The following is a 27140-nucleotide window of genomic DNA, read 5'->3' as shown; positions in this document are numbered from 1 at the left end:
TTCCTGAAGGATGATAAAACAGTATGTGCACACAATGTTTTGAGCAAACATTTCACATAGTCACACACAGACATCAAGATTTTGCCTATGCTTCACAACAACGGTGACAATCAAAACAAAAAAGCTTCATGCTGCAATGCATGATGGGTAGCTTCATAGTACAAAACTAATGCTTGATTGTCACCGTTTTTGTGAATCATATGCAAAATCTTGATGTCTGTGTGTGACCATATGAACTATTTGCTCAAAACATTGTGTGCACATACTGTTTTGTCATCCCTCAGGACAAGTGATCATTTTGATGCTATTGGTGCCAGTACGTTACATTCACGAGTTAGTTTGCCAAACAAGCACACAAAACTTAAAAAAAAAAAACATCAAATGATCACTTTCCAAAAGTTTAGTCATCAACAAGAAGCTGACAACACCTGATGTCGCTTTGTCTTTGCTTTCTCAGCCACAACTATTGTGTTTCTCACACACAGTTACAGCAGCCAAAGAAAAGCTAACTCAAGTACAGGGACCAAGAGCCCAACTAAAGCAAACGCTTCCCACCACAATGGTGACTTCAAATGAAACAAACATCAACATCTAAACCTCTGTTAATTCTCAGTAAGAGCTTCTGTAGACGTCTGACAGAAATAGTCAAAGTGTGTCTTATGTCTGAGATTAAGGGCAGCTCCAGTGTCTCAGTGGGAAACACTGTCTCCTCACAGCAAGAAGATCCTGGATTGAATCCCACGATTCTCTCACGATCTAAAGATGTGTGAATTACAGATGCTAAGTTGTCTAAAGTGTCTAAAGGTGTGAGCGAAGTTTCTATTTTCATGATTTCTGGACAAACACACACTGTCTGTGAGTTGCTTTGCATTTACAAATGGGAAATATGTCCACAATGAGCACATTACTAGTTTTTAACCTTGAGGTTCCATGAACGTCTATATCGGACGTGCAGAACACGTCAAAAACAGACGTCATAAAAACTTTCATTCTGGCTCCTCAGTGGACGTCTTTTCAACGTACGCCTCTAGTGGCAAAGACGTTGAAAAGACGTCTTTTGGACATAACTTTGCTCAGTGGGTGGTTATGGGTGATGTGTAGGTTTATGGTATTGATTATAGCAAGCCTGTGATACTACAGCTTGAGATCCAGCAACTGTGAGACAATCAGATAATCTGGAGGATTTCAAAAAACACATTGTGCACATGAACTACTGCATCACACACACATACACACACACACACACAGACGTCAACAATCAGCGTATGAACGTTTGGGTTTATGTTATGTTTACTTAATTAGGGTTAAAACAAATTCAGGGAAAACCGTGTTATATCAATGTGATCATTCATGAGATTCTGTTTATTTAAAGAACATACCACGAGAGATAGTGTTACCTTGGAATACAAAAAAAATTAATAATAATCAGAAACAGAAGAAAGGTGGACTGAAAAGAGTGTGCCACATATATTCTTACAGCAAAATATGCATTACATATTCATATAATTTAAAATATAAAAATTGCGTTATTGTTCCTCAGAGATAAAAATCTCTACCTGGTATGTTTTTATTTAAACAGTCAATTAAAAAAACTAAACAAAACCAAAGCTGTAACTTTTGTGAAACCGTTTATTTAGGTGTTAAAATAATCTGTACATTGGAATAAAACATTCAAAATCGTCATGATGGTATCAAAATACGACCAGGCCAAATATTCTATGGAATGTTCTTTTATTACTCTTCTGAGAGCACATATAAAATAAGATTGAATAAATTATTTTTCTGACCAACATTTCTATGTATGGGTCAGCACAATGGACAGAAAGAGTAAAAGTGATGTAAATAATAAATAATACATTTCTGTTCACTGTCAATTCACTGCTGGTAAAATGGGCTTTTAATAAAACGTGGCTGTCTATGTAGTAGAAAGGCGGGAAAAAATTTAATTGGTGCTACCATCAAGCACTAGGCATGCATTTGTGAGAGAATGGGCCGCTCTCAGGAGCTCAGTGAACTCAAGCGGTACCATGTTAGGTTGCCACCTGTGCAATAAGTCCATTGTGAAATTCCTCTCTACTAAATATTCAATGGTCAACTGTTAGTGGCATTATAACAAAGTGGAAGCAACAACAGAAACTCAGTGGTAGGACATGTAAAATCACAGAGCGGGGTCAGCACATGCTGAGGGTCACAGTGCGCAGAAGTCGCCAACTTTCTGCAGAGTCAACAGCTCCAGACCTCCAAACCTCATGTGTCCTTCAGATGAGCTCAAGAACAGTGTGTAGAGCTTCATGGAATGGGTTTCCATGGCCGAGCAGCTCATCCAAGCCTTACATCACCAAGTGCAATGCAAAGCGTGGGATGCAGTGGGGTAAAGCGTGCCGCCACTGGACTCTAGAGCAGTGGAGACGTGTTCTCTGGAGTGACCAATCACGCTTCTCTGTCTGGTAATCCCATGGACGAGTCTGGGTTTGGTGGTTGTGCAAGTGTAAAGTTTGGTAGATGCAAAGGGTCCTTATTAAACCCTACGGATTAAGAATGGGATGGCATTAAAGTTCATGTGCATGTAAACACCGGGCCAACAGAAGAGGCAGGCTCACTGACGACCGCCTCAACTCAGTAACATGCCCTAGGCCAGATCGGAAGAAGCTGCAGAGTGACTGGCAATGGATGGCACTGCTACTCAAATGACTCAATATATTCAAATGATTAACCGAGATTATGGTTAACTAATTGTAAAAAGTGCTGGTCATTGAATTTTATTGAGGTTTAATTGTTTTATTTACAACATGTTCTTGCTGAAGTTCAGCATCTCCCATTATAATGAACAATAGAAACACTTGATTGAGTAGGGGTGTAAACGTGGCATCCCGACCAAATGTCCCATTGGTCCCATTGATCAGTCATGGCCTCCTAATCATATAAAATGTTGACTACGTCACGCTCCTCTGATAGCTGGTAGGGTTTCTGGTATACACTAGGCTTGCTACGATAGTCGGTGTTGCCGGTGTTACCGGTGTCCAGACTCAACACCGGTTACATCACTTGCCCACCGTGGCACCGCCCACCGTCTTTTTGATTTTTTTATAGTAATAAAATTATTTAGTTCAGTTAGAGAACAGACAATACAAATAAAAACTGAACGTATCTGAAGGATCCGACCGTGAGTCTCGGCAGCGGCAGGAGTCATTCATCAGATTTAAGAGTGAGGAGCTGACTGAGATGATCGCGGAAGATTTGGTTTCAAAGCGAAACGTAAAAGCGCCTATTTAAGGGAGTTTGTCATTTGTTTTGTTGTTGTGTTTTTCATTAAAAATAATAGGCTAATGAACCCACAATTCAAGCAACCCGCAGTCGAATTGGCGCTAATTCAAAACCGAAAGTAAAATGTGCACGGCCGCACAGAGCGCGCATTGTTTACTTTCGCCTGGCTCTGCAGTGCTAGCCTCCGCGCTACGCTGACTGCGCGCATTTATTTTTGCCGCGCGCACCCTCGCGCTCGTGCGGGCGCGTCGAGTATAAACGAGGCTTTACGGACGAACTGTTATTCATTCATGGCATGCATCTCAATCATAGACTGATCAATGCTTGATCAGTGCCCTGACTACTGAACTAGGGAACTGATTGAGACGCACCCATGGCCTCACAGAGCGCGCATTTACAGACGAGCTGTCATTCACGGTGTGTGCGCACTGACGCGTTTTCAGTTCAGAGCGGTCGTGTGCATGTTACTTTCGGTTAGATAGAATTAGTGATTTAAAAGCCTCTCCCGGTGATACCGGTATTACCGGTGTTGTCACACATCAATTAACCGGTGGGAAAATTTCCTCACCGTCACATCCCTAGTATACACACTTCATTCTGATGGATGCTGCACACAGGCGGAGGAAGAGATTCCCCCACTCGGTTGAAAAGGCTTCTCTCCAGTGTGAACTCTCATGTGACGGTTAAGGTTCTCCTGTTGTGTGAAGCTCTTCGCACACTGAGGGCAAGTGAAAGGCTTTTCTCCAGTGTGAATTCTCATGTGTCTCTCAAGGCCATGTTTTACCGTGAAACTCATTCCACACTCCGAGCAGCTGAAATAATTCTCTCCACTGTGAATCCTCATGTGTCTCTCAAGGCTTTGTCTCAATGTGTAACTCTTTCCGCACTGAGAGCAGGTGCAAGACTTTTCTCCAGTGTGCTGTACCATGTGACTCTCAAGGCTTTGTTTCACTGAGAAACCCTTCCCGCACTCACAGCAGATGAACGGCTTCACTCCAGTGTGAACTCTCATGTGAACCTCAAGGCCATGTCTCACTGTGAAACCCTTTCCACACTCAGAGCAGGTGAACGGCTTCACTCCCATGTGAATTCTCATGTGTCTCTCAAGGTTGTTTTTCATTGCAAAACTGTTCCCACACTGAGGGCAGATGAACGGCTTCTCTCCAGTGTGAATTCTCATGTGATACTCCAGGTTTCGTTTTCCAGCGAATCTCTTTCCACATTGAGAGCAGGAGAACGGCTTCTGTCCAGTGTGAATGTTCATGTGACTGGCAAGGCTTTGCTTCACAGTGAATCTCTTTCCACACTGGGGGCAGGAGAAAGGCGTCTCTCCAGTGTGAATCCTCATGTGATTGTCAAGGTTTTGTTTCACTGTGAAACTCTTTCCACACTCAGGGCAGGCGAACGGCTTCTCTCCAGTGTGAGTTCTTATGTGACAATCCAGGTTTCGTTTCACTCTGAAACTCCTTCCACATTGAGAGCAGGTGAACGGCTTCTCTCCGGTGTGTATTCTTATGTGTCGTTTAAGGTATTCTTGTTGTGAAAAGCTCATCCCACACTGAGGACAGGTGAACGGCTTCTCTCCAGTGTGAATTCTCATGTGAACTTTAAGGCTTTGTTTGGCTGTGAAACTCTTTCCACATTGAGGGCAGGTGAAAGGATTCTCTCCAGTGTGATTTGTCACATGATATTTAAGTTGTCCTTGTTGTGCGAAACTCTTTCCACACTCAGAGCAGGTGAAGGGCTTCTCTCCAGTGTGATTTCTAATGTGCGCCTCAAGGCTTTGTTTAAATGAGAAACTCTTTCCACACTGAGGGCAGGTGAACGGCTTTTCTCCGGTGTGACTTCTGATGTGAGCCTCAAGGCTTTGTTTAAATGTGAAACATTTTCCACACTGAGGGCAGGTGAACGGCTTCTCTCCCGTGTGTATTGTCATGTGGTGCGTCAGGCTTGCTTGCTCTGTGAAATGCAGCCCACATTGATCGCAAGTGATATAATCTTCTTTCAGATCCTTACGATCTAAAATAAACATTAAAAAAATCAATGTCAAAACTCAATTCAAGGACAATAAATGTGAGATAATGTGTGAAAAAAAGAGGTAGAGGGAGAGAGAGAGAGAGAGAGAGAACTATCATATGCATTTTAACCATTCACAAAAAAATTTTTTTTGTAAATATAATTTATTCTGAAGCAATATTCTCATCAGTGTTCAGTCAGCTTTGACATATTTAAATCTGCATATTTGTGATATTTTTACCTTTTATAAAGGGCTTTCTTCCCACAATCTTATTAAATATAGGCTATGCTTCAGCTTTCATTTTATTAATTTTTTTAATTTGATCTAGAAATTTAATTAGAATAAGACACTATAGGACTGTTACCAATCAAATTAAATAATTTACACAAAAAAATTTTACTTCTTGATTATTTATTTTACATTAAATACTGTAATGAGATTTTTTTAAATATGTTTGAATATACAGTACAAATAAGAAATAAACTAAACCACCAGTAGATGGAAGCAGGTGACCGTATTAATGAGTGAGTCATTGAGTCATTAATTTAAACGATTCATTCAAACGGATGATTCATTCAAGAATGAGGCAGTCGTTTACGAATAGGTCACTGAATCTTTGATTCAACCGATTCATTCAAAACACTGAATCATTCAGTAACACACCCTTGCTGTGAGATGCGTTGGTTCTGCTGAGATCTTTGTATGGAACTATTTTTGCTGCTGAAATCGAACAAAAACAGTGAATAATGCATCTAAAATGTTAATTAATTGTTTATGAAACTGTCATATGAAATTAGTGTCATTTTCAGTCGTGATGGTATTCAGGAAAAACTGTAGGCTATCATATGTTATAAATATAAAAACTCCACAATTTGTAATGTTAACCGTGTATGTTAACTACCGTGAGTTTTTTTTTTATGAGGCGCTCATTTGTTGTAATTCCTCCTCGAGAGGCTGCGCAAGCGTCAACAGCACAACATTGTTACCGTCAGTTCATTATAATATTCAATTAAATTAAAAGTTGTTATTTTTTAAAGCCTAATAAATGTTGAAATTGGTAGCTTTCAGTTATACTGTAATGTACCGTCATCAATGTTTCATAGAGACATTAGTATCAGTGATACTGGCCTTCATTCATAAAAAGATGCCATTACAACACATTTAAAATATGCTGTCTTTAAGTTGTTTCTAAATTAATTTGGGAGAGTAACTGAAATTATTACAATATCAAAATATTAAAAACTCCAATGTTTTTAATTGCAATTAATCATGATTAATTACAGAAAAAATTTGATTAATCAGGTTTTTTTTTTAATTATCAATTCACAGCACTAATATTTTGTTGTGACTTGAAGTATTTAGAGTGCAGTGTTATGTTGCATCATGCGGTATTTGTCCTAAAAAATGTGATGTTTGTTACCTCAATAAATTTAAGGTCATTCCTATTCCTTTATGTTCTATTATATTAACATTAAAAACACTCTCTTTACGACTAAAATAACAGTTAAGGGTAAAAAAAATGAATTCCCAAAAATTCAAACGAAAAAAAAAAGGAATTAGCAAAAATTAAAACGGAAAAAATGGAAATTTGGGAAAAAATAAAACGGATTTCATAGGGCTCTACAAGCGGACAAGTGTTAATGTCGAGCCCTGTATATGACATTCTTCTTTCAGACGAATACAATCAGAGTTATATTAAAAAAAATGTCTCGGCTCTTCCAATCATTATAATGGCAGTGAAGGGCTGTTTCTGTTTTGATGTCCATATCCATCATAAAAGTGGTCCACACGGCTCCGGGAGGTTTATAAAGTGAAGTGATGTGTTTGTATAAGAAATATATCCATATTTAAAACTTTACAAACTGTAATCTTGAACTTCCGCTAACTGTCGTACGCGCATTCACAAGAGACTGGTGTTCCAGCGTATGATAGGACGCTCCAGTGACGAACGCGGAAGCGCAGAGGATAGAAAATATTTATATATTATATTTAAGAAAATATTTTTCATATTTATCATATTTTTTTTATTTGGCGTTCGATCATACATGGGTGTGTGCTGGTGGTGTTTATATACTTTATGTTTTCTTTTAATGGCGGTGTTATGAAATTGAATTTGAATGCGATTTTATAATTATGTAGTCTTTGGCCTTTGTACAGCACTGTGGTCAACTTTTGTTGTATTAGTATGTGCTTTATAAATAAATAGCAAATTTTGGTTTTCACAAGAACTAGCATATTCTCACCAGAGCCTCCTACGTCATACAACGCCAGTCTCTCGTGAACGCGCGTATACGACAGTTAGCGGAAGATCGAGATTACAGTTTGTAAATGTTTAAATATGGATGTTTTTCTTCACAAATGCATCGCTTCGCTTCAGATGGCCTTTATCATCCCCCCTCCAGAGAAGTGTGGATTACTTTTATAATGGATAGATGCACTTTTATGGACTTCAAGACAGAAACAACCATTCACTGCCATTATAGCCTAAAGCTTGGAAGAGCCAGGACATATAACTCTGATTGTATTCGTCTGAAAGAAGAATGTCATACACTTCTAGGATGACTTGAGGGTGAGTAAATCATAATTTTCATTTTTGGGTGAACTGTCCCTTTAACCACCTTTCTAGGCATAAATCATTGACACACTTGGCTTTATTAGTCACGAACAACATTTAACAGAATTGACAAATTAATTGTTAATATATTTGAGTCTGACTAATAGCCAACTTACACTGTATTTCACTCTCCTGTTGAAGCTTAGTCGACTGGCAGGTTATCGTCTTGACATCTGGTCCCTGTGTGGTCTGCATGTTTTCATGCTGCTCCATCTTTATCGATCAAGTTTGTTCCGCAGATAGCTCTCCATCAGCCCGTTTTGATACACTCTATTCTCTAATCGAGATTCTACAACCGAAGCTGGTTTGCTTTAAATTGATTGAGTGTGGAAAACAGCAGCTTTTAATGTAGCGATAGGCGCTTTACAAAATGAAGATCCGAGCCGTGAGCGTTTCTTATGTGTCGAATCAGTGGTTCGGACTTCGGACCGTGAATCAAACTGGCCAGGTCACGTGATTTCAACAACGAACGAGGCTTCATTACGTCACATGTACTAGTTCGCCGTTAGAGGGCGTTGATCTGATGAACCCGCAGATGTAAAAAGCAAAAAAACTGCATAAAAAGATCATAAATGAGTTCTAGTTAGAGACTTGTAGCTTTATGAAGTGGTGAGTGACACACTGACCAGCATCGTTTGTTGCTAATATTAGGAAAACAGCTTATAGGTGACCTATACATTTATCCAAACTGTATGACTTTATTTATGATTTTGATGAATGTTTTTTTTTTAAAACTTATGTTGTCCATTCAAGGAAAGTCATGTAGAACACAGAAGTTCAAAAATATAGTCCAACGGAAGCTAATACTATTTAAATACCAATAAAGTGGGGTCTATATCCTCCTAAGACCCAGGAATACAGTCTTTTGTATTTTCATCTCGTTACATTGTTTAGACTAGACTGCATAAGAATATATATTAAAAAATGTTTTTTTTTTGTCAATCACCAATCAATTTTAAGGGTTCAGGATTTTTTTAAACCAAACTTTGTTTAAAGATGATTTTCAACTATGGAAGATATAACGGGATGAATTGATATACCATTTTACTTTATGCAATATGTGGGTAAAATGGTCATACATGGGTTTTCCCATTCAACACACTGTCTCTAATTTGCATATTAATGTGTTCTTGGAGCAAAGTGTAATAATGGGGGTAATAGTTGGCAACATTTTCATAATAATATCTAATATTTTCTATGAACATTGCTGCGTAGTTTCTTTCCCTGCTCACTTGTGTCTCCCAAAATGCCTGATAAACATGATTTAAGTCCCGGTGTCCTCTATTGAGGACATTAAATCAATGCCCTGTTTTGTAACATAAAGTCATATTTTGATTAGAAAATCCATAACATTTTCCTGAAATGTTGATTTATAACAATCAATTTGAAAATTAGTCAGATTTAAATTCACATATTTACAAAATATTATCAGATCTCCATAAGAGTGCTACATTTGATCATTCAGTCATTTTTAAAAACTGGGAGAGTAAGAGTGAGTCTTAGCTTTAAGAAATTTGATAACTTGATAAAGTAGGAGTACATTTCATGAATTCTCAGCACTTAAGGCTAAAATGGCACTTTGAGAAGCTTGATAAATACTGTTTGATGTGGTCAGTGCCACAATGGTGTTATTTAAGACCCTGTCCCCTGTGTGCTGACACACTGCTGGGTCCAAGGCATCACCGGTGCACTGCTGCATTTTTCCTGTTGCTAAAATATGTAATTCTGACTTTTATTTCTGCCGTTAGAGCATTGATTTGTAGAGTGAGAGAAGTTATTACATTTCTTACCAGGTCAGTTACAAAAAGAATATCTTGACAATCAAGCTTTTATAATTTTGCATACTCCGGGGCCGTTGAATGCTTGAATCTGATTGGCTGATGAACGTTCTGAGGTGTGCAATTAATTTCTGGGAAACTCACAGTGAAAGTAGTTCCAGGCAGCTCTCTTGACCGCATTACAATTTCATATGACTTCGCATAGTTAACTGTAATAGCGGAAATTACAGGGCTAAAAAAAACATGACAGATGTTTCTCTCTCTCTCTCTCTCTATCTCTCTCTCTCTCTAATAACTTCATTAATAACTACAGTAGAATGCTATCAACGGCTCAAGCCTCCGTTACCAGCTTTAAAATGACGTCTTGGAACTAGCAAAAGAGCCGTTGGATGAGACGCGGAAGAAATAGTCCTACGTACAATAGCGTTTTAAGTACAAACACCGGACGAATCCCTTTAAATATATCATCGGATCGATGTCTTGAGGTGTGGTAACCGTAGTATAAGCGGAATAATTGACGACAGGCCGTTGAATCATTAGAAAAATAATGCACACTTCGCTTCGCGTCGTGACCGCATCAACACCTCGGATATGCATTATTTTTCTAATAATTAAATGGCCCGTCGTCAGTTTACCTTACATAAACTCTGTGTCATCATTTAACTCCAATATATTATATTTTCGTTGGAAAGTGTGTCTCCTCCTCTCTTCTGCCATCTTGTTACTCCTAACTAGGTTAGGATACCTCTCCAGCTCTCTTAAATAATTTAGGAGCTGAGACCTTGTCTTAACACTTAGGAACCTTTATGAATCACACTTACTCTTAAGTCTAAGAATAAGAGTAAAATTACGTCAATCTTATAATTTTGACACACTTAAGACTACAATTTTACTCTGAGTTTATACATACGGCCGCTGATTTATTATGTGCCAGTGTAAACGCAGCCATACAAACCGAGTGGAGCCGTCGGCCTGGAGATGCATAAACTCTACAGGTCCAGAGGAGAATCAAAGGTAATCAATTAAACTAAGGGGAGGAGCCACTTTCATTCAGAGCAGTACAAAATGGCAGAGCCAAGCACTGGTGTGTGTTGAGGCGTTTGTTTCAAAGTTTGCTAGAATGGGGTTTCTGAAAGGTGTGTTATTGGTGGTTGTGATTGTTGCATTTGATCTGCCTGATGCATGGGGAAGTTTGATGCACCGTCAAAGTCCAAGAAGCATGGGGCAAAAATCAGATCCAGCTTCCAGAAGTCCTGCCCTTTCTCCTCCATGGCTCTGGAACCCTTTGCAAGTGGCTTCTCCGTTTCAGAGTCCTTTGGGTCCTGCCTCCAGAGGCCTTGCACAGGAGCCTTTTGGCCTTCAGGAGAAGCAGCTGTTGCAGGGTCCAGTGAAGCCTTTGGATTGGAGGTATCCCGTTGTTCCTGAGGTGCAGAGCGAGGTAGCGGTGGACTTCCAGTTGAGGCAACCCGTGACTCCCAGCAGCGTAGCGGTTCAATGCGGAGAGAACCGGGTTCATGTAGAGGTCCAGCAGGACTTGTTTAGCAATGGTCAGTTGATCCAGCCAACTGGTCTGTCTTTAGGTGGATGTCCTGTTGTTGGTCAGGACTCTGGGTCTAGGGTGCTCATCTTTGAGTATGAATTACAGGACTGCAACAGCGTGCAGATGGTAAGAACTCTTAAATCTTAATCTGTTTGTTCCAGTTAAGGATATCCAAAGTCTTCAAGGAGCGTCAGTTCACACGGCTGTTGTATTTGCAATGCCAGGGCAGCTGTTTTGGCCATTCAAGACCAAGTCTTATACCTTTTGATTGGGGAAGTCCTAAAATCTCAAATATTTGCTAAACTTCAATTTAAATGACCTTCAAACCTGCAACATGAACTGACCCATTAGTGTTTCTTAAGGCCTGTTCACACCAATGCATGATATATACATATAAACGTATACAAGCATATGCTGCAGTTGTTTTCTGCTGCTGTGAGTGCTTGTCCACTGTACAATACACTTTCTCCCATTCATAGTAAAGCTGAGACCATCTTGGTATGACCTGTTCATGAGGAACTGTCTTGCTTTAACTACAATCTCTTGCAGATGAACGAGGATGAGCTTGTCTACACCTTCTCTCTTACCTACACCCCTGAGGCTCTTGCAGGTACTCCGATTACCCGGGCTGATGGTGCAGTTGTTGGCGTTCAATGCCACTATCAAAGGTAAGTATCTCAATCACTTTCACTGCTTGTGCAACTGGGAGACCATTTTAATGGCTACTTTCATGAACTGCAGGCTTCACAATGTAAGCAGTGATGCCTTGAGGCCAACATGGGTCCCTTATGCCTCAACGGAGGCTGGTGAAGAAGTCTTGATGTTCTCCCTGAAGCTCATGTTGGGTTGGTCCAGGTTTATTTTCTTAAATGCACATTTCACTTTGCCATTTGTGGCTGTGCCTAAAGTGTTCCCTTCTCTTTTGTAGATGACTGGTCCTACCAGAGGCCTTCATACTCCTATTTCCTGGGTGGCGTTATTAACATCGAGGCATCTGTGAGGCAGTACAATCATGTGCCTCTGCGTGTGTTTGTGGACAGCTGTGTGGCCACTCAAGTACCTGATGTGAACTCCCTTCCGAGATATTCCTTCATTGAGAATCATGGGTGAGGTCATGGCCCTTGATGCTATAGGACCGTTTTGGTTGCTCTTTTTAACATCTTTAGTCACGGATACAATCTAGTTGGTTGACGTTAATGACCGGGTTGACATTCATGAGTTGCTCTTTGTGGTGACTTTGCTGTCAGGTGCTTTGTGGATGCCAAGGCTACAGCTTCCAGCTCCCGCTTCATGCCTCGGTCCCAGGTTGACAAGATCCAGTTCCAGCTGGAGGCATTCATGTTCCAGGAGAGCGACAGTCCTTCTGTATGTACTACAAATATCAGGAGTTAATTCAACTTCTCTTCCCATCTGATTTGTTTTAGTGACTTGTCTGTCATCCCTTGCAGATCTACATAACATGCGTTCTGAAGGCAACTATTGCCTCTGCACCCAGTGACGCTCAGTGCAAATCCTGTTCCTTTGCCAATGGGTATGTTGGTTTTTAATTTTTTTTAAAGTGGACTTTGCTCGCGTTGAAAGTGCTTTGTCTTGTTGCAGGTGGGTTGCTGCTGATGGAAACGACCAAGTTTGTGGTTGCTGTGACTCCACATGTGGTTCTGATGGTGGAATTGCTGCTGCTCCCTATGGAGGTTGGTAACTTTTGCTCTTAAGGTTGCTTTTGATGTTTTAAGTGCTCTAACTTGGCTCCCCCCTCTCTAGGTGTTCAGTGGGAAGGCAAGGCCACACTTGGTCCTGTAATGGTTCAAGGGCAAAAGAAAGCTTCTCATTAAAACTGACAAACCAATCCATGCTTGTGTCTGACTTTTCCTTTTTTGGGGGGGGGTTTGTTTGCATGACAATGATGTGCTAAAAACAGACAACAAGGTTGTCATTGGTCCCTGGACACACAGATCTGCAAAAATTACTAAATGGGCTGTCTTATGTATGCCAGGCCAGTAGTTGATGCAGTTACTTTGCCAAGAAACACCCAGCAAACATGAAATGTGCATGAGCTTTTAGTTGACTGGAGACCAAGGTTGTGTTTGCAGTAATCTGTTGACCATAGTTTTTTTTTTTTTTTTTTTGCGCACGACTGGCAACTGATATCTGTTTGCATTCATCTCCACCTGAAATGATTGCTGATCGCTTGTGCAACATGGTTGATCCTCATGATTTGAATGGCCGTAATTTTATTCACATTGGGTGGCCATGATTTGCTGATTTTTGGATGATGGCATGGACCAATCACGGAATCTTTCCTTTAAGAATGTTCTTGGATAAATACACATTGAATGGTGAAATTCCTAAGGAGTTTACATTCAATACACATTTGAAAAATTTAAGAGAATGCATTGATATACACATTGGAAATGAGTGTGGCAGTTAAGAGTGAAGCTGTGCTTTACAGCCTGTACCAAGTTGTTTAAACTTTGTGCTTTTCACTTGTCTAATAAACTTAAAGTTTTCACCATATTACACATTTTAAACCTGTGCATTTAACTGACCTGCCTATATATAGGCTAGGTTTTGATATGATTAGCCACCATTGATACCAAAAGAACTGAACTGGTGGGAGGAAGCGCTGACAAAGATGATGCCTGCTCTGTCCAAACGAACCCATTTGATTATTTGCTTGTCGTCAAACATTTCAAAAACATTCTTCCTCTCCTAAAAGATTTGCGCACGTCTATCTCAGTGCCATCACAAGCCCCTTCTGGCAACTCCTAACCACTTGAGAGACCTCTCGAGCTGTCTTTAATAACTGTCATAAGAAATTTGATAACTTGCTTTTATACTTAAGTTTAAAAGTGGGGCCAGGGCCCGTATTTATCAAGCTTCTCAAAGACTTTAACTTAAGAAATAACTTATCCCACTCTCCTACAAATCAATGCTCTAACGGTAGAAATACAAATCAGAATTACATATTTTGGCAACAGGAAAAATGCAGCAGTGCACCGGTGATGCCTTGGATCAGCACACAGTGGACAGCGTCTTAAATAACACCATTGTGGCACTGACCACATCAAACATACAGTAGTGGCCAAAAGTGATGTGTGGAGCACACCCTAATGGCTCGTATTTATCAATCTTCTCAAAGTGCCATTTTAGTCTTAAGTGCTGAGAATTCATGAAATGTACTCCTACTTTCAAACTTAAGTATAAAAGCAAGTTATGAAATTTCTTAAAGCTAAGAATCACTCTTAAGGCCTGTTCACACCAGGGCGATTTTCGCGTGCGTTTATCGCCGACGTTTAACGCCTCGTGACTAAACAATGGGCGCCAATGTGAGTGTACACACCAACGCGTAAAACGCCAGGCCTAAAAGTGTCATTTAAAAAAAAAACGCCTCGGGTTCGTTTTTTTATTTTGACGTGGCGCGTAAAAAACTGGCCGACCAATGAGACCAGCGCTTTTGTTCACGTGCCTGGAGCTGCTGAAGTGACAGTAAACACGACTTGGTGGCGCTCAAGCACAAAGCGGTCTTGCCAAGCACACATTGATACGACAAAGAAGTAGTAAGTAGACAAAGAAGAAGCTGGGCTGCTAATGCTGCTTGCCAGTTAGCAAAAGTGTGTGAATGGTTTTGGCCATAGACATAATATATCTGGTTTTGGCAAGCATGTAAATACTGTCTCTCTTCTTCTTCTGTGTGACAAGCGAGTGTCAGAAGCGTAAAGTGCCGCAGCACCACCTTGTGTACCGGGAGCGCATCGACTGAATGTGCACGTTCACTTGGCGCATCGCCAGTGAAAATCGCTTGGGTGTGAACACTCAAGACGCGCCGAAAAACGTCACGAAAAACGCTGGCGATAAGCACGTGCGATATTCGTCCGGGTGTGTACAGGCCTTTACTCTCCCAGTTATTGAAGACAGCTCGAGAGGTCTCTCAAGTGGTTAGGAGATGCCAGTAGGGGCTTGTGATGGCACTGAGGAGACAGTCGTGTGCAAATCTTTCAGGAGAGGAAGAATGTTTTTGAAATGTTTGACAACGGGCAGATAATCAAACGATATCGTTTAGACAGAGCAGGCATCATCTTTGTCAGCACTTCCTCCCACCAGTGCGGTTTTCTTTTGGTATCCATGGTGGCTGATATAAAATCTAGGCTATGTATAGGCAGGTCAGTTAAACGCACAGGTTTAAAATGTGTAATTAAGACATAGTGGAAAATGTGTTTCATTTCAAATGTGTATATTATAATGTATTGTCTTCAAAATTCTGTGTCAAATGTGTGTTGAATGTAGGAATGTCACCATTCAATGTGAATTTATCCGAGAAAATTCCTAAAAAGAAATCTATTCAGTGATTGGTCCATGCCCATGTCATCTTCCAAAATCATGGCCACCCAATGTGAATTAGAAAATAATTTTACAGCCATTCAAATCATGAGGGTCAACCATGTTGCATAAAGTGATCAGCAACAATCATTTTAGGTGGAGATTAGGAGATTAATGCAAACAGTCATGTTCACATTCACTTTTTACACAGGTGGGACAAAAAAAAAACACAAATATGGTCAAAAGATCAGTGCAAACGAAACCTTGGTCTCCAGTCAACTAAAAGCTTCTGCATTGTGTTCATTTTTACAACAGCATTTTGAAAATTAAAAAAAAAAAAAAAGACCCTTTTGAAAAAATCTTTTGAAAAGGATTCCATTGTCTGGAAACACTGAAAACCATGTCTGAAGCCCAAATCACCCCTAAACCCTCAATCACCAGTCCCTACTTTAGTCCACGAATACAGTTCACTTGAAGGAGTGAATAAAAACGGAGTGAATTCAGACAGCCACCGTGTACGTTGGCTGTACACTTATTGCAGTACAATGTGAAATAGAATAAGTGCACTCAATAACGACCACTATGGTTTTGGACACCACTACAAATGGCTGGCCCCTCATAGTGCCCTGTTTAACTGTGCGTTCACACCATCGCCGGCGAGAGCGTCAAAGTGGCCAGAAGTCATTCATTTTCAATGGGAGCCCGGCAGCGAGCTCCGGCGAGAGCAGCGCAGCTTGGACGATTTGGGTGTCGAGGACAGTTGAAATCAGGTCAACTTTATGGTAATTTCATGGTTCGGCGGCAGCCAATGGGAATGTAGAAGTGCTCCGCTTGAGATGATTCTAGAGAACGCAATGCTGTAAACTCTGGTTCCGACCACATTAGTTCAAGCAAAAATAGAGAGGTTGATCACTGTTGGTGCGGCAGGTTTGATAAGACGCGCAACATTCAAATGGCTTTTAATTGGTTCCCTTCATTAGCAAACATGTAACTATAATTGTTAAGTTCTTTCCAGTGATCTGCTTTTTTTACTTTCACATTTATATGATTTCATGAGGTTATATTATACGGTTATACCCTACCTGTGGTCAGTCTGCACAAATGCCGATCATGATTGTTTGCAGCCCCTTTAAATGCAGTAAAAAAAAAAAAAAAAAGACCAAGCATTCAAGCTATGTCAGAGTGGCAGCCACTCTGACGTAGAGCAAATGCTTGGTCTTGTCCATGAATCTTTCCACAGGGTCGATGGCAGGGTGGCCAGAGCGAAGTTTGACGCTCTCGCCGCCGGCAGTGAGAATGCACAGTTAGGGTATAGGGAGCAATATCATATTCAGCCCATGATGTCATGCACATTTCATGTTTGCTGGGTGTTTCTTGACAAAGTAACACCAACTACTGGCCTGGCATGCAGAATATAGCCCATTTTTGCAGATCTGTGTGAATGGGGACCGATGACAACCTTGTCGTCTGTTTTTAGCACCTCATTGTCATGTAAACAAACCCCCCAAAAACAACGAGATACAAGCAAGGGTTGGTTTGTCAGTTTTATTGGGAGGCTCTCTTTTGCCCTTGAACCATTACAGGACCAAGTGTGGCCTTGCCTTCCCACTGAACGCCTAGAGGAAAAAAGCCAAGTTAGAGCACTTAAGGTTGCTTTTGATGTTTTAAGAGCAAAAGTCACCAACCTCCATAGGGAGCAGCAGCAGTTCCACCATCAGGACCACATGTGGAGTCACAGCAACCACAAACTTGGTCATTTCCATCAGCAGCAAACCACCTACAACAAGACAAAGCACTTTCAACACAAGCAACATTAGCTTTATATATATATATATATATATATATATATAAAATGTAATACCCATGGGCAAACAGTTAGCTTTAAAAAAAATAAAATGTAAAATACCCATTGGCAAAGGAACAGGATTTGCGCTGAGCGTCACTGGGAGCAGAAGCAATAGTTGCCTTCAGAACACATGTTATGTAGATCTGCAAGGGATGACAGACAAGTCAAAGCCAAAGCAGATGGGAAGAGAAGTTGAATTAACTCCTGATAGTCGTAGTACATACAGAAGGACTGTCGCTCTCCTGGAACATGAATGCCTCCAGCTGGAACTGGATCTTGTCAACCTGGGACCGAGGCATGAAGCGGGAGCTGGAAGCTGTAGCCTTGGCATCCACAAAGCACCTGACAGCAAAGTCACCACAAAGAGCAACTCATGAATGTCAACCAACTAGATCATATCCGTGACTGAGATGTAAAAAAGTGCAACCAAAACAGTCCTATAGCATCAAGGGCCATGACCTCACCCATGATTCTCAATGAAGGAATATCTCGGAAGGGAGTTCACATCAGGTACTTGAGTGGCCACACAGCTGTCCACAAACACACGCAGAGGCACATGATTGTACTGCTTCACAGATGCCTCGATGTTAATAACGCCACCCAGGAAATAGGAGTATGAAGGCCTCTGGTAGGACCAATCATCTAAAAAAGAGAAGGGAACACTTTAGGCAGAGCCACAAATTGCAAAGTGAAATGTGCATTTAAGAAAATAAACCTGGACCAACCCAACATGAGCTTCAGGGAGAACATCAAGACTTCTTCACCAGCCTCTGCTGAGGCATAAGGGACCCATGTTGGCCTCAAGGCATCACTGCTTACATTGTGAAGCCTGCAGTTCATGAAAGTAGCCATTAAAATGGTCTCCCAGTTGCACAAGCAGTGAAAGTGATTGAGATACTTACCTTTGATAGTGGCATTGAACGCCAACAACTGCACTATCAGCCCGGGTAATCGGAGTACCTGCAAGAGCCTCAGGGGTGTAGGTAAGAGAGAAGGTGTAGACAAGCTCATCCTCGTTCATCTGTAAGAGATTGTAGTAGTTAAAGCAAGACAGTTCCTCGTGAAGAGGTCATACCAAGACGGTCTCAGCTTTACTATGAATGGGAGAAAGTGTATTGTGCAATACAGTGGACAAGCACTCACAGCAGCAGAAAACAACTGCAGCATATGCTTGTATACGTTTATGTATATATCAAGCATTGGTGTGAACAGGCCTTAATAAACACTAATGAGTCAGTTCATGCGTGATAGTTGTTGGTGTTAAAGTCACTTAAATTTGAGTTTAGCAAATACTTGAGATTTTAGGATGTCCCCATTCATAAAGGTATAAGACTTGCCCGGGAATTGCAAATACAACAACCATGTGAACTGATGCTCCTTGAAGAAGACTTTGGATATCCTAAACTGGAACAAACAGATTAAGATTTAGGAGTTCTTACCATCTGCACGCTGTTGCAGTCCTGTAATTCATACTCAAAGATGAGCACCCTAGACCCAGAGTCCTGACCAACAACAGGACATCCCCCTAAAGACAGACCAGTTGGCTGGATCAACTGACCATTGCTAAACAAGTCCTGCTGGACCTCTACATGAACCCGGTTCTCTCCGCATTGAACCGCTACGCTGCTGGGAGTCACGGGTTGCCTCAACTGGAAGTCCACCGCTACCTCACTCTGCACCTCAGGAACAACGGGATACCTCCAATCCAAAGGCTTCACTGGACCCTGCAACAGCTGCTTCTCCTGGAGGCCAAAAGGCTCCTGTGCAAGGCCTCTGGAGGCAGGACCCAAAGGACTCTGAAACGGAGAAGCCACTTGCAAAGGGTTCCAGAGCCATGGAGGAGAAAGGGCAGGACTTCTGGAAGCTGGATCTGATTTTTGCCCCATGCTTCTTGGACTTTGACGGTGCATCAAACTTCCCCATGCATCAGGCAGATCAAATGCAACAATCACAACCACCAATAACACACCTTTCAGAAACCCCATTCTAGCAAACTTTGATACAAATGCCACAACACACACCAGTGCTTGGCTCTGCCATTTTGTACTGCTCTGAATGAAAGGGGCTCCTCCCCTTAGTTTAATTGATTACCTTTGATTCTCCTCTGGACCTGTAGAGTTTATGCATCTCCAGACCTACGACTCTACTGGTTTTTACACTGGCACAAATAAATCATCGGCCGTATGTATAAAGCCACTCAGAGTAAAATTGTAGTCTTAAGTGTGTCAAAATTCTAAGATTGACGTAATTTTACTCTTATTCTTAGACTTAAGAGTAAGTGTGATTCATAAAGGTTCCTACGTGTTAAGACAAGGTCTCAGCTCCTAAATTATTTGAGAGAGCTGGAGAGGTATCCTAACCTAGTTAGGAGTAACAAGATGGCAGAAGAGGAGACACACACTTTCCAACGAAAATATAATGTATTGGAGATGATGACAGGGAGTTTATAAAATGATAAAAGCTTGATATTCAAGATATTCTTTTTGTAACTGACCTAGTAAGAAATGTAAAAACTTCTCCCACTCTACAAATCAATGCTCTAACGGCAGAAATAAAAGTCAGAATTACATATTTTGGCAACAGGAAAAATGCAGCAGTGCACCGGTGATGCCTAGGACCCAGCAGTGGGTCAACACCCAGGGGACAGGATCTTAAATAACACCATTGTGGCACTGACCACATCAAACATACAGTAGTGGCCAAAAGTGATGTGTGGAGGTTTGAAAAAAGACCCTACAAGTTTGCTTAAACCATCAAAATATGTTTATCTGACAAAATAATTAGGCAAAAAAGGCAAACTACAGCGACATGTTTTAGAAAAACAAAAAAGCTCACAGGGGGGAAAAAAAGCATACATTGACTGCAACATCATCAGTTATTAATATTTCATTGGTCCTCTCTTGTTTTTGCATGTGTTCATAATTTCTTTGTTTGACAGCCTGGAAAATTATGTCCGTATACAATTTGGTATGTTCCATTGTGTTATCACAAATAAAACAATTGATCACAACATTCTTACAAAATCTTTAACACATTTGAATAATATGTGAATAAAGGGTGATCACTTTGATTCACTACCGTATGGCAGTTCATTGACTTCCCAACTTACATTCAAGCCATGCGGCAAAAGCGAAACACTTTTATGGCCTGCTCTTTTGCAGCCGTTGCTCCTAGGCTGTGGAATGGGTTACCTCATTATATCCGGCAGTGCTCCACTCTTAGAGAGTTTAAAAGACAGTTAAAATCATATTTTATTTATTTGGCGTTCGATCATACATGAGTTTGTGCTAGTGGTGTTTATATGCTTTTGTTTTATGTCTTCTTTTAAGGTGGTGTAATGAAATTGAATTTGAATGTGATTTAATAATTATGTAGTCTTGTCCCTTGTACAGCACTGTGGTCAACTTTTGTTGTATTAATATGTGCTTTATAAATAAATTGAACATTATGGGGATTTCGGGCTTCCCTGGAGTTGTTGGAGCCGTTGATGGAACTCGTGTTCACATCATTGCTATGACTGTAAATGAGGAGATGTCTATCAATAGAAAAGGATCCCACAGCATCAATACTAATTCAGGATCATTTTGCACAATGCAATTTTTATTAAAATAAATGTAAATATTAAAGTTTCAGTGTCTTAATGAAATGCTTGTACTATAATTACATAAAATGCTTGGTGTCATGCTGCTGTGACTTCACCCTTGCAGCCTCACTACCGGCTGATTCAGTGATTGAGGGTGGCCATTTTGCATTGACATAATTGTAGTCCTTGGGCCCTGTCCCAAATGGCACCCTAAACCCTTGCAGTCTTCCTATGAGTCCCCACTTTCATGACATTACGCCGCTTTGACTGTTGGTAAGAAGTCTGCTGCAGAGTTCACATCAGTGCCCGCTCGGCAAAAGTGAGCATCGAGGGTGCATATCGACCTCATAGGGGGCACCCTCTGAGACCTAAAATGACAAATGGGACACCCTACGGTCTCAAGGACTTAACGGACACGCGGCAGCCATTGTAAGTCCACAAGACCGAAAGTGCATATGAAGTGTGCCATTTGGGCCTGGGCCACCTCAGTCAGCACTTAAGAATCAGTCTTAGACTTTACTGAAAGTTGCTTTTAGCTTCTTTATAAAAGTCTCCTACTCTTAGACTAAAATTTGACACTTAAGTCAAAGCTTAAGACTATTCTTAAGAGCATTTCTGAGATGTTTTATACATACGGGCCCAAATTTTTTACTCACATCTGACACAGATCGGAATTTGTTGCACACGTGTAAACACAAAAATCAAATTTTTTAATCTATTCTGAGTCACTCCCACGTGTGGTTTTGAATCAGATACATATCCGATATCTGGACATCTCGGCCGGTTTTTATCAAGCTTCTCAAAGTGCCATTTTAGTCCGAAGTGCTGATAATTTGTGAAATTTACTCCTTCTTCCAAACTGAAGTATAAAAGCAAGTTATCAAATTTCTTAAAGGGATCCCATGGTGTTAAGACATGTATGGCTTAATATAACATAAATTATGTATCTTACTGAAATATGTAGTAGAAAACCCATGAAAGATCTACATTATTTAAAAAATCGATTTTATATTTGGAAAATTGACGGCGCCATTTTGTGGGCGTTCTAGGTTGATGACATAGAATGGTTGCACTCGGCAATCCACTGGCGCTACCCGCAGCTATTTTTACCACAACACAACTATAAAAAGATTTCAGAGTTAAATAAAACCAATTAATTGCTTTGTAATTGCTTTTAAAACACACTCAAACACACGTGCACACAAACTCTCTCTCACAAACACTCATACACACCAACAGATCGGCGCTCACACACACACACACACATCTGACAGACTGCTGTCTCAATCGAGATCGTGCGCGGGCTCAAACACACACACACACACACACACACACACACACACACACATCTAACAGACTGCTCTGTCTCAATCGAGATGTGTTATGGGCTGCCCTCGTCAGTCTCCACGACAGGGGCTGAATCTGAAATTGCCCCCTAATTCACTATTCCCTAGTCCACTAGATGAGGGAATGAAAACGAGTTAATTTGGACAGCTGTTGTGTGTACATCGGCTGTACACTCATTATTGCGGTGCAGTGTGAGATTGAATGAGTGCACTCATTAACCACTATGGTTTCGGACACCACTGGCTGTCCCCTCAAATAATGCCCTATTTGAGGGTAGGCCTATAGCGCGATTTCAGATTCAGCCAGGGAGAGTGCTGGCCTGCCGAATCGGAACCAGGTGACAAACTAGGCAAGTCAACCTCAAGTATAACATTACAGCTATTTGAGCGTGTGTGTTAACGCGTGCGCTGATCTGTTGTTCTCTGTGTGTGTGCGCGCGCACATGTGTTTGAGTGTGTTTTAAATTCAATCAAAGCAATTAATTGGTTTTATTTAACTCGGACACATTTTTAGAGTTGTGTTGTGGTAAAAATAGCTGCAGGTAGTGCCAGTGGATTGCCGAGTGCAACCATTCTACGTCATCAACCTAGAACGCAAACAAAATGGCACCGCCCATTCTCCAAAAATATGATGGATTTTTTAAATAACGTGGATCTTTCATGGATTTTCTACTACATATTTCAGTAAGAGACATTTGTTATATTAAGCCATACAAGTCTTGACACCATGGGATCCCTTTAAAGTTAAGAATCACTCTTACTCTCCCAGTTATTACAGCTCGAGAGGTCTCAAGTGGTTAGGAGTTTCCAGTAAGGGCTTGTAATGGCACAGACAGGTGCACAAATCTTTCAGGAGGGGAAAAATGTTTTTGAAGTGTTTGACAAGCAGATAATCAAACGATATTGTTTCGACAGAGCAGGCATCATCTTTGTCAGCACTTCCTCCCCCCAGTTCGGTTTTCTTTTGGAATCCATGGTGGCTGATAAAATCTAGGCAGGTCAGTTAAACGCACAGGTTTAAAATTAAGACATGGTGGAAAACATGCTTTATTCACTTTTGTCTAATAAATACATTTTAAACAACTTGTTTCCATTGTGGTCCTTGCTGTAAAGCACAACTTCACTCCAGATGCATTTAAACTAATTTCCAATGTATATATCAATGTATTCTCTTGAAAATTGTCATGTGTTGAATGTAATCTCCTATTAGAAATCTCACCATTCAATATCAATTTAGCCAAGAATATTCTTAAAATTAAATCTATTGTGATTTGTCCAGGCCTATGTCTTCATAGAAAACTGGCAAATAGTGGCCACCCAATTTATGACACCATTCCAATCATGAGGGTCAACCATGTTGAATAGTAAAAGCAATAAACAATCATTTCAGTTGAGATTAATGCAGGCAGATAGTCGTGTAAAAAGTGCATGTAAACCAACTAAAAGCATCTGCATGGTGTTAATTTATACAACAGCATTTTGGGGCCCTAAAAAAACTGGTTTCAAAGTCCTCAAAAAAAGTGTTTACCATTGTCTGTAAACAACTGAAAATCATGACAAAGTAACTGTGTCAACTACTGGCCTGGCATGCATAACAGGCCATTTAGTCATTTTTGCAGATCCGCGTGAACAGGGACCAATGAGAACCTTGTCGTCTGTTCTTAGCACACGGTCATGTAAACAACAAGTGAGATACAAGCATGGATTGGTTTGTCAGTTTATTGGGAAACTTTCTTTTGCCCTTGAACCATTACAGGACCAAGTGTGGCCTTGCCTTCCCAATGAATTCCTAGAGTGGGGGAAAAAAACAAGTTAAAGCACTTAAAACATCAAAAGCAACCTTGAGCGAAAGTTACTAACCTCCATAGGGAGCAGCAGCAATTCCACCATCAGGACCACATGTTGAGTCACAGCAACCACAAACTTGGTCATTTCCATCAGCAGCAAACCACCTGCAACAAGACAAAGTACGCTCAACATGAGCAAAGTCAGCTTTAAAAACCCAAAAATAAGTTACATACCCATTGGCAAAGGAACAGGATTTGCGCTGAGCGTCACTGGGTGCAGAAGCAATAGTTGCCTTCAGAACACATGTTATGTAGATCTGCAAGGGATGACAGACAAGTTACAAAACCAAAGCAGATGGGAAGAGAAGTCGAATTAACTCCTGATATTTGTAGTACATACAGAAGGACTGTCGCTCTCCTGGAACATGAATGCCTCCAGCTGGAACTGGATCTTGTCAACCTGGGACCGAGGCATGAAGCGGGAGCTGGAAGCTGTAGCCTTGGCATCCACAAAGCACCTGACAGCAAAGTCACCACAAAGAGCAACTCATGAATGTCAACCCGGTCAGTAACGTCAACCAACTAGATTGTATCCGTGACTAAGATGTTAAAGAGCAACCAAAACGGTCCTATAGCATCAAGGGCCATGACCTCACCCATGATTCTCAATGAAGGAATATCTCGGAAGGGAGTTCACATCAGGTACTTGAGTGGCCACACAGCTGTCCACAAACACACGCAGAGGCACATGATTGTACTGCTTCACAGATGCCTCAATGTTAATAACGCCACCCAGGAAATAGGAGTATGAAGGCCTCTGGTAGGACCAGTCATCTACAAAAGAGAAGGGAACACTTTAGGCACAGCCACAAATTGCAAAGCTAAATGTGCATTTAAAAAAAAAAAAAAAAAAAAAAAAAACCTGGACCAACCCAACATGAGCTTCAGGGAGAACATAAAGACTTCTTCACCAGCCTCCGCTGAGGCATAAGGGACCCATGTTGGCCTCAAGGCATCACTGCTTACATTATGAAGCCTGCAGTTCATGAAAGTAGCCATTAAAATGGTCTCCCATTTGCACAAGCAGTGAAAGTCATTGAGATACTTACCTTTGATAGTGGCATTGAACGCCAACAACTGCACCATCAGCCCGGGTAATCGGAGTACCTGCAAGAGCCTCAGGGGTGTAGGTAAGAGAGAAGGTGTAGACAAGCTCATCCTCGTTCATCTGTAAGAGATTGTAGTAGTTCAAGCAAGACAGTTCCTCATGAACAGGTCATACCAAGACGGTCTAATCAATACTATGAATGGGAGAGTGCATTGTGCAATACAGTGGACAAGCACTCACAGCAGCAGAAAACAACTGCGACACATGCTTGTATGTATACATCTCTTGCATTGGTGTGAACAAGCCTTAAACACTAATGAGTCAGTTCATGCATGATTGTTGCTGGTGTTAAAGTCATTTAAATTTAAGTTAAGCAAATACTTGAGATTTTAGGATTTCCCCATTCAAAATGTATAAGACTTGGTCTTGAATGCCCAAAACAGCTGCCCTGGCACTGCAAATACAGCAGACGTGTGACTGGATGATCTTTGAAGACTTTGGATATCCTCAACTGGAACAAACAGATTAAGATTTAAGAATTCTTACCATCTGCACGCTGTTGCAGTCCTGTAATTCATACTCAAAGATGAGCACCCTAGACCCAGAGTCCTGACCAACAACAGGACATCCACCTAAAGACAGACCAGTTGGCTGGATCAACTGACCATTGCTAAACAAGTCCTGCTGGACCTCTACATGAACCCGGTTCTCTCCACATTGAACCGCTACGCTGCTGGGAGTCACGGGTTGCCTCAACTGGAAGTCCACCGCTACCTCGCTCTGCACCTCAGGAACAACGGGATACCTCCAATCCAAAGGCTTCACTGGACCCTGCAACAGCTGCTTCTCCTGAAGGCCAAAAGGCTCCTGTGCAAGGCCTCTGGAGGCAGGACCCAAAGGACTCTGAAACGGAGAAGCCACTTGCAAAGGGTTCCAGAGCCATGGAGGAGAAAGGGCAGGACTTCTGGAAGCTGGATCTGATTTTTGCCCCATGCTTCTTGGACTTTGACGGTGCATCAAACTTCCCCATGCATCAGGCAGATCAAATGCAACAATAACAACCACCAATAACACACCTTTCAGAAACCCCATTCTAGCAAACTTTGATACAAATGCCACAACACACACCAGTGCTTGGCTCTGCCATTTTGTACTGCTCTGAATGAAAGTGGCTCCTCCCCTTAGTTTAATTGATTACCTTTGATTCTCCTCTGGACCTGTAGAGTTTATGCATCTCCAGACCGACGGCTCCACTCGGTTTGTATGGCTGCGTTTACACTGGCACAAAATAAATCAGCGGCCGTATGTATAAAGCCACTCATGAAGGGTCATGAAACCCTAAACCAAATTTTCTGAGATTTTAACAGAGTTATGAGTGTTGAGCATCATAGTAGTCAATGTTACCATCCATTCGTTTTGATTGTACTAGTTAATTTTAAACCTTTTTGTGCTATATTCAACTTCCGGGTTTAAATTCAACTTTGTATCAACGTAACAGAATTTGGTGTTTTCTCGAATGGCAATTACTCATCGGTGTCTCATAATCATTCATGAGTCTGTGTGTCCTTATCCTATGAGAAGATGACTCGCTTAATTATTCATGAGTCTGTGTGTCCTTATAGGCGCTTTATCTTTACTCTTTGTAATTTATTTATTTATTTTTGCTTGATGCAGTCCCGAAAACTTGCCATGTGGCATTCTGCACCTCTAGAAAGTTATCTGAAGTTTTAGAGTAAGGATAAAGTGTCTAACAAGGTCTACGTGCATTCATCCTAATGGCTTTTTTTCCCCCACGGCATATGGCGAATATGATGTTTTTGTGGGCGACCCCAGTAATCCCCACCAAGTCTATCCTATGACAAGATGCCTCGCTTAAAGGGATAGTTCACCCAAAAATGAAAATTAGCCCATCATTTACTCACCTTCAAGTCATCCTAGGT

At 41.1% G+C, this 27140-nt stretch overlaps 4 protein-coding genes across 4 annotated transcripts; 1 reads left to right on the top strand and 3 right to left on the bottom strand.

Moving 5' to 3' along the window:
- Nucleotides 1-1612: 1612 nt before the first annotated feature.
- Nucleotides 1613-8327, bottom strand: LOC307123935 (uncharacterized protein). Its single transcript, XM_079812799.1, has 2 exons — nucleotides 8012-8327; nucleotides 1613-5283 (listed from the first exon to the last, which is right to left on the bottom strand). The coding sequence occupies exons 1-2, from the start codon at nucleotides 8106-8108 to the stop codon at nucleotides 3857-3859; spliced, it is 1524 nt and encodes a 507-aa protein (XP_079668925.1). The 5' UTR covers nucleotides 8109-8327; the 3' UTR covers nucleotides 1613-3856.
- A 2528-nt stretch (nucleotides 8328-10855) lies between these two features.
- On the top strand, nucleotides 10856-12912 carry LOC307124202 (zona pellucida sperm-binding protein 3-like; the record flags this gene model as incomplete). Its single annotated transcript, XM_079813250.1, has 8 exons — nucleotides 10856-10992; nucleotides 11081-11339; nucleotides 11763-11881; nucleotides 11955-12058; nucleotides 12142-12319; nucleotides 12461-12578; nucleotides 12662-12744; nucleotides 12813-12912. The coding sequence occupies 8 exons, from the start codon at nucleotides 10856-10858 to the stop codon at nucleotides 12910-12912; spliced, it is 1098 nt and encodes a 365-aa protein (XP_079669376.1).
- Nucleotides 12913-15269: 2357 nt separating this feature from the next.
- On the bottom strand, nucleotides 15270-19299 carry LOC307124201 (zona pellucida sperm-binding protein 3-like; the record flags this gene model as incomplete). The annotated part of the gene is made up of 8 exons (XM_079813249.1): nucleotides 15270-15354; nucleotides 17437-17519; nucleotides 17601-17718; nucleotides 17841-18018; nucleotides 18102-18205; nucleotides 18279-18397; nucleotides 18816-19074; nucleotides 19163-19299. The coding sequence occupies 8 exons, from the start codon at nucleotides 19297-19299 to the stop codon at nucleotides 15270-15272; spliced, it is 1083 nt and encodes a 360-aa protein (XP_079669375.1).
- A 1913-nt stretch (nucleotides 19300-21212) lies between these two features.
- On the bottom strand, nucleotides 21213-26230 carry LOC307124200 (zona pellucida sperm-binding protein 3-like; the record flags this gene model as incomplete). Its single annotated transcript, XM_079813248.1, has 8 exons — nucleotides 21213-21327; nucleotides 24327-24409; nucleotides 24493-24610; nucleotides 24749-24926; nucleotides 25025-25128; nucleotides 25202-25320; nucleotides 25747-26005; nucleotides 26094-26230. 8 exons carry the CDS (start codon nucleotides 26228-26230, stop codon nucleotides 21213-21215), a joined length of 1113 nt encoding a protein of 370 aa, XP_079669374.1.
- Nucleotides 26231-27140: the final 910 nt, after the last annotated feature.

This window comes from Gobio gobio (genome assembly GCF_949357685.1).
Source record: "Gobio gobio genome assembly, chromosome: 3".
In the NCBI taxonomy this organism is placed as follows: domain Eukaryota; kingdom Metazoa; phylum Chordata; class Actinopteri; order Cypriniformes; family Gobionidae; genus Gobio; species Gobio gobio.
The sequence above is the reverse complement of the archived record's forward strand: the minus strand, read 5'-3'. Positions and strand labels throughout refer to the sequence as shown.

Bases quoted from the DNA above. Each gene is read 5' to 3' on its own strand.
- LOC307123935 (XM_079812799.1), bottom strand. From the start codon at position 8,108: ATGGAGCAGCATGAAAACATGCAGACCACACAGGGACCAGATGTCAAG. The intron at 5,284-8,011 runs GTAAGTTGGCTA...TGTTTATTTTAG, and splicing joins ACAGGAGAGTGAAATACAGT to ATCGTAAGGATCTGAAAGAA.